The sequence below is a fragment of the Oncorhynchus mykiss genome, chromosome 2 (assembly GCF_057628025.1).
Source record: "Oncorhynchus mykiss isolate SJ-2025 chromosome 2, ASM5762802v1, whole genome shotgun sequence".
In the NCBI taxonomy this organism is placed as follows: domain Eukaryota; kingdom Metazoa; phylum Chordata; class Actinopteri; order Salmoniformes; family Salmonidae; genus Oncorhynchus; species Oncorhynchus mykiss.
In genome coordinates, this window is record NC_143023.1 from 56,562,546 (window position 1) to 56,573,550 (window position 11,005).

Consider the following 11,005-nt stretch of genomic DNA (forward strand, 5'->3'; position numbering starts at 1 on the left):
CCTATCTCGTTCCGTTTTCGAGAGATGGAATCTTTAGTTGTGAAATTCTGAAACTACTTTTCCCATTCTGGTAAAACGCGTAATGTGCCTACAGTGTGTAGATAAGCTACATTTAAATATAATGGGTTAATGGCACAAAAAGCCAAGTTGATGTGAGCCCAGATCCATACTCCAACCCAGTAGGTGGCGACAATGCAAATACTTTTGCTAAGAACAAGCCAACAAACTGAAGACAGATCCCCCCCCAATGTTCCTAAATGGTCTTTGTTTTGGGTGCATTGATCGCCCTCATTCGGTGCATTTGCTGAAAAGGGAATTGTAAACATATGTATAACAGGTATGTCTATACACAACATCTTTTATTAGTTACGCTAGCACGTTTATATACCCTCCTCACAATTTTCCAGAAAGCTTTTTTTAGTATAGTAGACTGTGTAGCTAGAATTAATGTTGGTTGTCCGTAGCCCTTCCTACCACCAGACGTCTTTGTGGTGCTATGATAACAATCCGTTTGCCAAATCTAAAGACCTACAGCTTGTCAATACTCCTATTGTGGTAACTTAGAGCGTAAAGGCATATCATTGTAGCTAACAGCAACATGAATATTAATTTATTTAAGTAAATCCTCGTAAAGATGGAAGAAAAGCAGTATACGTCACTGACGGTTCCTACGGATTATCTCCAACAGTGGTGAGTTGTCCTCCAAATGTATTGGTGTTGGAGGGTTTGCTTAAAATAAAATTATTGTGGAGTGTCAGTGCAGTCTATATCATGATGAAATAAATAGCATTTTGTAACAACTGACAAAACAGTTACTATTGTCGAGGCCTACACTAGGCAATTCTTAATTGTCATCACAAACACATTCAGAAAAAAAGCATGCTTCTTATTGCAACACTACTTTTAAAATGAAGAAGCAATAATGGTCCTGTATAGACGGACAGACAGACAGGCAGGAATTCAGAAAAACAGACCGACAAAACAAAGACATCTCTCTACATGTTACATGATCAAATGTAAGATTTGCAATGAAAAAAAAACGGTAATTGAAAGTGTATATGCAAAGTTACTCTGTTGATGCAGAGTATGAGGCAACGTGTCATTGATAGGCCATTTACATTTAACTAAAGTAGTCCTAGACCTTAAAAAATATGCTTCATTAAAACATGGTCATTAATAGCACACATCCATATCAAATGATTGGCCCATAAGTAGGGCCATAAGTTTTTTTTTTTTCTGACCAGGAAACGACATGTCAAACCAATGTGTGTGTGAAACGTATTCTTTGAAGGCCGCTATCATTGATGTAAACTCATTCTCAGATCCTAGGAGCATGAACAATTTCTCTATGGGTCCTCCCATCGTTGGTGCGCCATTTGTTTGTCATCAGTTTTGTGTCGGGACAAATCCCATGAAGACAAAAGAAGATAGTGTCACCCCAGTCTGCCTCTTGTCCTGTTGTCTTCTCGACCTGTAGGTACCAGTCCACCCAGCAGCACCCCCAAGCTCAACATGTGATGCAGTACCATAACACAGGTCATATGGGCCATTACATGGAGGGATCCAGAGAGGACCGGGTCATGACAGAGCTGTCGGTCCACCAGGAGCTCCCAGTCCACCAAGAGCTGGACTTCCATCATGACTTCCTCGGCCATCAAGAGCCAATTGTCCAACATCATCAGCCTGTGGATACATCACAAGGTATGTGATTACTGCCCCTCCCCCTACTTAGCCATGCAATCTACCATGTTTGCTTGGTAAATATTTGTACAGCTCGATTTGCCACTCTGTGCTCTCTTTCCTCCACATACCGTAAACACATTTCCACCAGTCCCCATCTCCCTGGTATTAACATGAATTCACCCATCCTCGTGCAGTGCTGTTCCTGTAATCAATTGGTCAATCAATTCAATTATATTTGTCTCGCACCATTCGCAGAATTAGCGGGCATGTTTGAGAATACATTGCAGTTGGACTGCACAGGATCACTGATCTAGAAATCACCTTGCTTCCCAGATAGGCACTCATTATATGATCAAGATAAGCGATTCTGCACCTGGCCTGAAACAGATTCACCTCAAACGTGTTCATTTTCTTTCTTTTAGCTCCAATGCCAGGGAAGAGAAAGAGAGGTAGGCCTCCCAAACAGAAGCCTGGGGAGGGCCAACCGCAGGAGGAACACGATCAGGCAGAAGCTCTGAAGAAAGCCAAAAGGACCCTTAACCGCTTCAATGGCATGTCAGTGGATGAGGTCATGGCCAAAACCCTGCCAGACATTATTGACCACAACCTCGACATTTTGATAGTGAGTTTTAACGTCATTCAACGAGTGACATTTTTGGAGTGGGAATGTCGAGTAGGACTTTTGATGTGAAGTTTGGCTACATTTTGCTTTATCTATACCATTTTCCCCTAATGATAGCCCGTGGATCAAACGCAAATGTTAATTAGATTAAAGCTATGAATTGTGTAAATCTCAAAAATTACTTTTTTTTTTATTAAAAAAAAAATCTCTAGCATGTTGCAATAATAAGGTATTGTATTATCCCTTTCTCAGATTGGTATCAATCCAGGACTATTGTCAGCCTACAAGGGACGACATTACCCAAACCCAGGAAATCATTTTTGTACGTTTCACTCAGTATTCTTTTTTTCACTTCTATTTCCATATATCCAGAATACTGTAATATGACACTCTGACTGCTTGATCAGGGTCATGTTTATTGGGGCACACCGTAGCAAAACGATGTGCAATGGAAAACAAAAGCTAGCTGTTCTTGTTGGACAAGTTCAGATAGTACCTCCCTGCTTAACTCATTTGAGACAGCTTTCTTCCGTTTTGTACCTAAGTGAGCACGGCCCACGTTATTAGTAACATTACGATGAAAGTGATTGAGCTTGTTCTTGTTTCGGAACTTAGGGAAATGCCTGTTCCTCTCTGGTCTTACTGATGAGCAACTCAACCACATGCACGATCGAAACTTACCGGAGAAATATGGCATTGGCTTTACCAACATGGTGGAGAGGACAACGCCAGGAAGCAAAGACCTCTCAAGGTGTCAAACCCCCTTCTTTTTTTTCCAAATGTATAGTTATTGTCAAATGTATGTTATTTAACGTGCCATCACAGTAGTATTTATAGTAATAAAACTACCTTGCATGATGTGTTTTCTCTTCAGTTTAGAATTGCCATCATGGTAAATTGGCTGTTCATTGTCTAGGCTAACTGTTGCTATTTCTACAGCAAAGAGTTTCGTGAAGGAGGCCATCAATTGGTAGAGAAGCTGAAGAAATACAAGCCGCTAATTGCAGCTTTCAATGGAAAATGTGAGAACATTTTTAGAGGATATCAGTAATTAGAATTGTATTTTTTTTAATGCTGCCTTTTACACTTAACTTACTATTAAAAATGATTTTCATTGCATTGCTCTTCTTTGGCAGGTATTTACGAAATTTTCAGCAAAGAGATCTTTGGAGTGAAGGCAAAGAAACTCGAGTTCGGCTTACAGCCGTACACAATCCCAGAAACCGAAACGGTAAGTAGTTTTACCAAAATAGAAAGAAGTCGCAAATGTTTGTATTTTGATGTTTGTAGCCATTCTCTCATTGGCTGTTCTTCTAATTGGCTCTTCCTACTGTTGTTTTGGGGTCTGTTCAAGAGGGTGCAGCGTTATAGAATATTCAGATAGAAATGTATTGTGTGTCGATCAAGTTTAGTGTTTGTGAGTCATGTCGGCTCTACACATTGCATTCCTACCTGCAATGTTGCGAACGTTTTCACTCATTAAATACACCCCAGGTGTGCTACTTGATGCCCTCGTCAAGCCCCCGCTGTGCCCAGTTCCCCCGCGCTCAGGACAAGGTTCACTTCTACATCAAGCTGAAGGAGCTACGGGACAAGATCAAGGGTGTGGCCCCAGTCGCCCGTGAGGTGCAAGAGACAGAGTACCACTTCGACTTGGGACTTGCCAAAGGTAACTGAATTAGTCTCCCTTTGCCACACTTCAAAGTCTCGTTCATTTGGCTATTTCAGAACGAACGTGTGAAAGCCGGATACTGAATCTCTTATACAGTGCATCAGAAAGTATTCAAACCCCTTGATTTATTCCACATTTTTGTTGTTACAGGCAGAAATCACAATGGATTACATGTATACAGTACCAGTCAAAAGTTTGGACACACCTACTCATTCCAGGGTTTTTCTTCATTTTTACTATTTTCTACGATGTACAATAATAGTGAAGACATCAAAACGATGAAATAACACATATGGATGTATGAATGTAGTAACCAAAAAAGTGTTAGACAAATCAAAATATAGCCACCCTTTGCCTTGATGACAGCTTTGCACACTCTTGGCATTCTCAAAACCAGCTTCACCTGGAATGCTTTTCCAACAGTCTTGAAGGACATATGCTGAGCACTTGTTGTCTGCTTTCCTTCACTTTGAAGTCCAACTCATCCCAAACCATCTCAATTGTGTTGAGGTCGGGTAATTGTGGAGGCCAGGTCATTTGATGCAGCACTCCATCACTCTCCTTGGTCAAATAGCTCTTACACAGTCTGGAGGTGATTTGCTTCATTGTCCTGTTGAAAAACAAATGATTGTCCCACTAAGTGCAAACCAGATGGAATGGCGTATCGCTGCAGAATGCTGTGGTAGTCATGCTGGTTAAGTGTACCTTGAATGTTAAATGAATCACCAACAGTGTCACCAGCAAAACACCATCACACCTCCTCCTCCATGCTTCACGGTGGGAACCACATATACGGACATCATCCGTTAACCTACTCTGCATCTCAAAGACAGCGGTTGGAACCCAAAATCTCAAATTTGGACTCATCAGACCAAAGGACAGATTTCCACCGGTCTAATGTCCATTGATCGTGTTTCTTGGCCCAAGCAAGTCTCTTCTTCTTATTGGTGTCCTTTAGTAGTGGTTTCTTTGAAGCAATTCGACTATGAAGGCCTGATTTACGCAGTCTCCTCTGAACAATTGATGTTGAGATGCTGTCTGTTCCTTGAACTCAGAAGCATTTATTTGGGCTACAATCTGAAGTGCAGTTAACTCTAATACACTTATCCTCTACAGCAGAGGTAACTCTGGGTCACTTGAAGAAACTTTCAAAGTTCTTGACATTTTCTGGATTGACTGACCTTCATGTCTTAACTTTTAACAAGGCACACCTGTTAATTGAAATGCATTCCAGGTGACTACCTCATGAAGCTGGTTGAGAGAATGCCTAGTGTGCAAAGCTGTCATCAAGGCAGAGGGTGGCTACATTGAAGAATCTCAAATATAAAATATGTTGTTTTGTTTAACACTTTTTTTGGTTACAACATGAGTATGTATGTATGTGTTATTGTATATATATATATATATATATATATATATATATATATATATATATATATATATATATATATATATATATATATATATATATGTATATATGTATGTGTTATGTATGTGTTATTTCATAGTTTCGATGTCTTCACTATTATTCTACAATGTAAAAATAAAGTAAAACCCTGGAATGAGTACAACATTTTAATTGGTGCTGTGTGTGTATATATACATTATCTACACACAATACCCCCTAATGACAAAGTGAAAACATGTTTAGACATTTTTATTGAAAATTAAATGCAGAATTTTATTTCCGTAAATATTTACACCCGAGTCAATACATGTTAGAATTAACTTCGGCAGTCTTTCTGAGTAAGTCTCTTAAGAGCTTTGCACATCTGGATTGTACAATTATTTGCACATTCTTTTAAACATTTCTCAAGCTCTGTCAAGTTGGTTGTTGACCATTGCTAGACAGCCATTTTCAAGTCTTACCATAGATTTTCAAGCAGATTAAAGTCAAAACTGTAACTAAGCCACTCAGGAACATTCAATGCGGTCTTGGTAAGCAACTCCAGTGAATATTTGATCTTGTGTTTTAGGTTATTGTCCTGCTGAAACGTGAATATGTTTCCCAGTGTCTGTTGGAAATCCGACTGAACCAGGTTTTCCTCTAGGATTTTGGCTGTGCTTTGCTCCATTCTGTCTCTTTTTTTTTATCCTGAAAAACTCCCCAGTCCTTAACGATTACAAGCATACCCATAGCATGATGCACCCACCACCATGCTTGAAAATATAAAGAGTGGTACTCAGTGATGTGTTGTGTTGTATATGCCCCAACAGTTTAATAGTTTAGCAATGTCTAACAATTCACAACAATACACACATCTAAAGTAAAAGAATGGAGTTAAGAAATACATAAATATTAGGACGAGCAATGTCAGTGGCATTAACTAAAATACAGTAGATTAGAATACAGAATGTACATATGAAATGAGTAAAGCGTTATGTAAACATTTGACCAGTGATTCTATGTACAGTGCCTTGCAAAAGTATTCGGCCCCCTTGAACTTTGCGACCTTTTGCCACATTTCAGGCTTCAAACATAAAGATATAAAACTGTATTTTTTTGTGAAGAATCAACAACAAGTGGGACACAATCATGAAGTGGAACTTTCAGTGCAGCAAACTCTCTCCAGAAGTTCAGTGAGGATCTCTGAATGATCCAATGTTGACCTAAATTACTAATGATGATAAATACAATCCACCTGTGTGTAATCAAGTCTCCGTATAAATGCACCTGCACTGCGATAGTCTCAGAGGTCCGTTAAAAGCGCAGAGAGCATCATGAAGAACAAGGAACACACCAGGCAGGTCCGAGATACTGTTGTGAAGAAGTTTAAAGCCGGATTTGGATACAAAAAGATTTCCCAAGCTTTAAACATCCCAAGGAGCACTGTGCAAGCGATAATATTGAAATGGAAGGAGTATCAGACCACTGCAAATCTACCAAGACCTGGCCGTCCCTCTAAACTTTCAGCTCATACAAGGAGAAGACTGATCAGAGATGCAGCCAAGAGGCCCACTCTGGATGAACTGCAGAGATCTACAGCTGAGGTGGGAGACTCTGTCCATAGGACAACAATCAGTCGTATATTGCACAAATCTGGCCTTTATGGAAGAGTGGCAAGAAGAAAGCCATTTCTTAAAGATATCCATAAAAAGTGTCGTTTAAAGTTTGCCACAAGCCACCTGGGAGACACACCAAACATGTGGAAGAAGGTGCTCTGGTCAGATGAAACCAAAATTGAACTTTTTGGCAACAATGCAAAACGTTATGTTTGGGGTAAAAGCAACACAGCTCATCACCCTGAACACACCATCCCCACTGTCAAACATGGTGGTGGCAGCATCATGGTTTGGGCCTGCTTTTCTTCAGCAGGGACAGGGAAGATGGTTAAAATTGATGGGAAGATGGATGGAGCCAAATACAGGACCATTCTGGAAGAAAACCTGATGGAGTCTGCAAAAGACCTGAGACTGGGACGGAGATTTGTCTTCCAACAAGACAATGATCCAAAACATAAAGCAAAATCTACAATGGAATGGTTCAAAAATAAACATATCCAGGTGTTAGAATGGCCAAGTCAAAGTCCAGACCTGAATCCAATCGAGAATCTGTGGAAAGAACTGAAAACTGCTGTTCACAAATGCTCTCCATCCAACCTCACTGAGCTCGAGCTGTTTTGCAAGGAGGAATGGGAAAAAAATTCAGTCTCTCGAACTAAGGATCCAATTCGGGAAAGTCATATTCCTTGTAATGCTGGGGAGTTACCGCCGCTCTGATATCCAAAAGTTATTTCCGGCTGTATGAAACAATACAAACTTCTTGGGCAAATAATGTAAGAAATAACACACAAAAAAACAAAATACTGTAAAGTTGCTTAGGAGCTAGAAGCAGAGCTGCCATATCTGTCAGCGCCATCTTGTCATCAAGTCAGTTAAGGACAAATTCTTATTTACAATGAAGGCCTACCCCCCCCCCCGGCCAAACCCTCCCCTAACCCGGACAACGCTGGGCCTGTTGTGTGCTGCCCTATGGGACTCCCGATCACGGCTGGTTGTGACACAGCCTGGGAACAAACCAGGGTCTGTAGTGACGCCTCTTAGACCGCTGCGCCACTCGGGAGGCCCCTTTTCACTCTGTAATTTAGGTTAGTATTGTGGAGAAACTACAATGTTGTTGATCCATCTTCAGTTTTCTCCCATCACAGCCATTAAACTCTAACTGTTTTAAAGTCACCATTGGCCTCGTGGTAAATTTCCCTAATCGGTTTCCTTCCTTTCCGGCAACTGACTTAAGAAGGACGCCTGTATCTTTGTAGTGACTGGATGTGTATATATACACCATCCAACGTGTAATTAATAACTTCACCATGCTCAAAGTGATATTCAATTTCTGCTTTTTTTCCCCCTTTACCATCTACCAATAGGTGCCCTTCTTTGCGAGGTATTGGAAAACCTCCCTGGTCTGTGTTTTGAAATTCGCTGCTTGACTGAGACCTTACATGTGAGGGGTACAGAGATGAGGTAGTCGATTAAAAGTCATGTTAAACACTATTATTGCACACAGAGTGAGTCCATGCAACCTATGTGACTTGTTAAGCCAATTTTTACTCCTGAATGTATTTAGGCTTGCCATAAAAGGTGTTGAATACTTATGGACTCAAGACATAATCTATTCATTTTTTTAAATTTAATTTGTTAAAAATTCTAAAAACATAATTCCACTGACATTAGGGGCCATTGTGTGTAGGCCAGTGACACAATCTCAATTAAATCCATGTTAAATTCAGGCTGTAACACAACAAAATGTGGGGGAAGTCAAGGGGTGTGAATACTTTCTGAAGGCACTATATACACTGAATATAATGTCATTGTTAAGTAGGGTGTCCAATCAAAAACAGATATTTTGAACAATGGGTAACATGTGTTAATTGTGTAGATAACCCTCAAAGAAAAACAATGGTCCAAACATCAGGTCTCTATCATAAACGGTTTAAAAGTTGTTGGAGTGTTTACCCTTGTAATATGGTCAGAATTAGGGTGACAAAATCCATGGCAGTGGAAAAAGTGGTTAAAAATCAAATCTGGAAAGTTGCATCGTGTCAGCTACGCTAAATTCTGTGCAAGAATTAAGGCGATTGGCTACGAGACAGGCTCACTTTCCCATTGAACTCATGTTTCTTCTTGAATCCGCAGGACATAAAACAATATAGAGATAGGATTCTGAGTCATGACATGTAGTATTTTAGTATACATTTCATATTAATTAGACATTCCTGTTCTTTTTCAAGGAGTTCTCACAGAAACAAGCGTATCTTTGCGAAATGTCAACGGAGCATTGAGCGAATACCAAGCTTATTTTCAAAAGCCTTTTACATGAATTCAGCTCATGTCATGCTAATTTTACTTTCTGCGACCCACGGAAACTACTTAAGACAACGACCACAAATTTGTAAAATCCTCAAAAGTTCAAAAAAAAACCTGCATGGCTATGTCAGAGCTCTGCGTTTATTATCGGATCTATTATCTTACGAAGTCCAACTTTTTAGATAATAATGTTTATTATATGTTAGAGAAAGATCCCACTGAACGATTCAGAACATGAATAATCATTTGTCTTGCTAAAATGTATTTTTGATAACATAAGGAAGTGAAATTTCATCACCAAAGTGCATTTTCACCCACTCTGGGCACAGTGGGTGGACACCCTTGCATAATGAATATGACTGATATGATGATAATCATACCCTTCATGTTAGGCAAATTATATTCAGTCGTTTGGTGTACATGCAAAGGAGAAACGAATGTCATCCGTTTGTCAAGGCAGTTCAGAGTGTTGAAGATGAGTAACCTTGTATTTCCTGTATCGCTGCGCTACAGAAGATGCTAAGAGGATGGCCATCAAGGAAGAGCAGGTGGATCCGGAGTACGAGAACTGCGGTGGGGCGTCCCAGGATGCAAAGCAAAGCACCAGCTACTGCAACATTTCCTCCACCAAAGAGACTGGTGAGAGTAGGTTTCTGTCGGTTTCTGAAGACCAGAGTGCTTGTGTTTTTAAAAAAAAACTTTCGTTAGTTAACCTGGGCCATCTGAGGCTGATCGAAAAGTAGATCCGAAAGATGAGACAAGTTAGCATCACTAGTCATACAGGTTTTTAAGTTTGTTAATCTAAAATGACATATGTAATGAAATATATTCTCTTTGTTTTTGTTTTTTGCTTCTTTCAGGAATGCCCAGTAAGGACCAAGCTACAGCAATGAGCCACATGCCATACGACCAGTGGATGACACAGTCGTTTGCGGACCAGATACCGGACATTAGCTGTAACAGTAGCAATGTACCTCAACCTCAGTTGGGAGCAGAAACCTTTTGAAGAAGGTCCCACAAGAAGAGTCATTGGGTCATACCGTTTGAGGCATCATAATGCATGCGTCACACTAGAAGGAAGACGGAGGGGAAGTGGCCCATCTTGACTGGACTCCCATTTTCAAATCCTCTTTAAAACACAGGCCATTTTTTTTCTTAATTTTGTAACTATTTATTGCATTTCATACAGCATGTGTCCAGTGTCTTATTTTTATATTTTTAAAGAATGGGAATTTTGTCGTATATCTCACTTGTGGAAGTGTAATTGTGCTCTGGAATTTTCAAGTTTGTTATTACCGAGATATTAAATCAGTTGTAAAACTGAGTTATTTTGTGTGATCGCAGAACTTATTGATGTACATTGTTCATGACTCATTAGGGCACACCGTATGAAAACCTATGGCAACGGGACACGAAAACAAGCGTTCCTTTTGTTGAGATATTCAGATAGTTACCTCCCCGTTTGCTTCCGTTTTCTGTTCAGTGACTTCAACTGCTGAAAGGTTTGAAGAAAACAGAACAACGGGGATGAACTGAAATGTAAAGTTTTTTTTAAAATTTATTTATTTATTTATTTTTTTACCGTACCGTGTGCCCTAATGACCATGATCCTAATTTCCATCTTCTGGATTCACGGCCACCTTGTCAGCAGTTCCAGCGGGTCTCTCAAGGCCTTTTTGCACACAGACAGTTTCAGTTGCTCAAGATCAGGTGAAGGCAGC

The 11,005-nt window shown here is 40.0% G+C and overlaps 1 protein-coding gene across 2 annotated transcripts; it reads left to right on the plus strand.

Moving 5' to 3' along the window:
- The first annotated feature begins 183 nt into the window (after positions 1-183).
- On the plus strand, positions 184-10,608 carry LOC110492132 (G/T mismatch-specific thymine DNA glycosylase). 2 transcript variants are annotated; one of them, XM_021566172.3, is made up of 11 exons: positions 184-337; positions 620-690; positions 1,478-1,701; positions 2,106-2,305; positions 2,558-2,627; positions 2,921-3,056; positions 3,245-3,327; positions 3,442-3,536; positions 3,800-3,974; positions 9,798-9,923; positions 10,145-10,608. In XM_021566172.3, the coding sequence occupies exons 2-11, from the start codon at positions 635-637 to the stop codon at positions 10,288-10,290; spliced, it is 1,311 nt and encodes a 436-aa protein (XP_021421847.2). In that variant the 5' UTR covers positions 184-337; positions 620-634; the 3' UTR covers positions 10,291-10,608. The 2 variants fall into 2 exon arrangements, with proteins under 2 accessions (XP_021421847.2, XP_021421855.2); XM_021566180.3 differs by lacking the exon at positions 620-690 and having other exon boundaries at positions 201-337.
- The last annotated feature ends 397 nt before the right edge of the window (positions 10,609-11,005 follow it).

Coding starts and splice junctions, on each gene's coding strand:
- LOC110492132 (XM_021566172.3), top strand. CDS start 635: ATGGAAGAAAAGCAGTATACGTCACTGACGGTTCCTACGGATTATCTC. Junction 2,628..2,920: donor AAACCCAGGAAATCATTTTT/GTACGTTTCACT, acceptor TTCGGAACTTAG/GGAAATGCCTGTTCCTCTCT. Junction 9,924..10,144: donor TTCCTCCACCAAAGAGACTG/GTGAGAGTAGGT, acceptor TGCTTCTTTCAG/GAATGCCCAGTAAGGACCAA.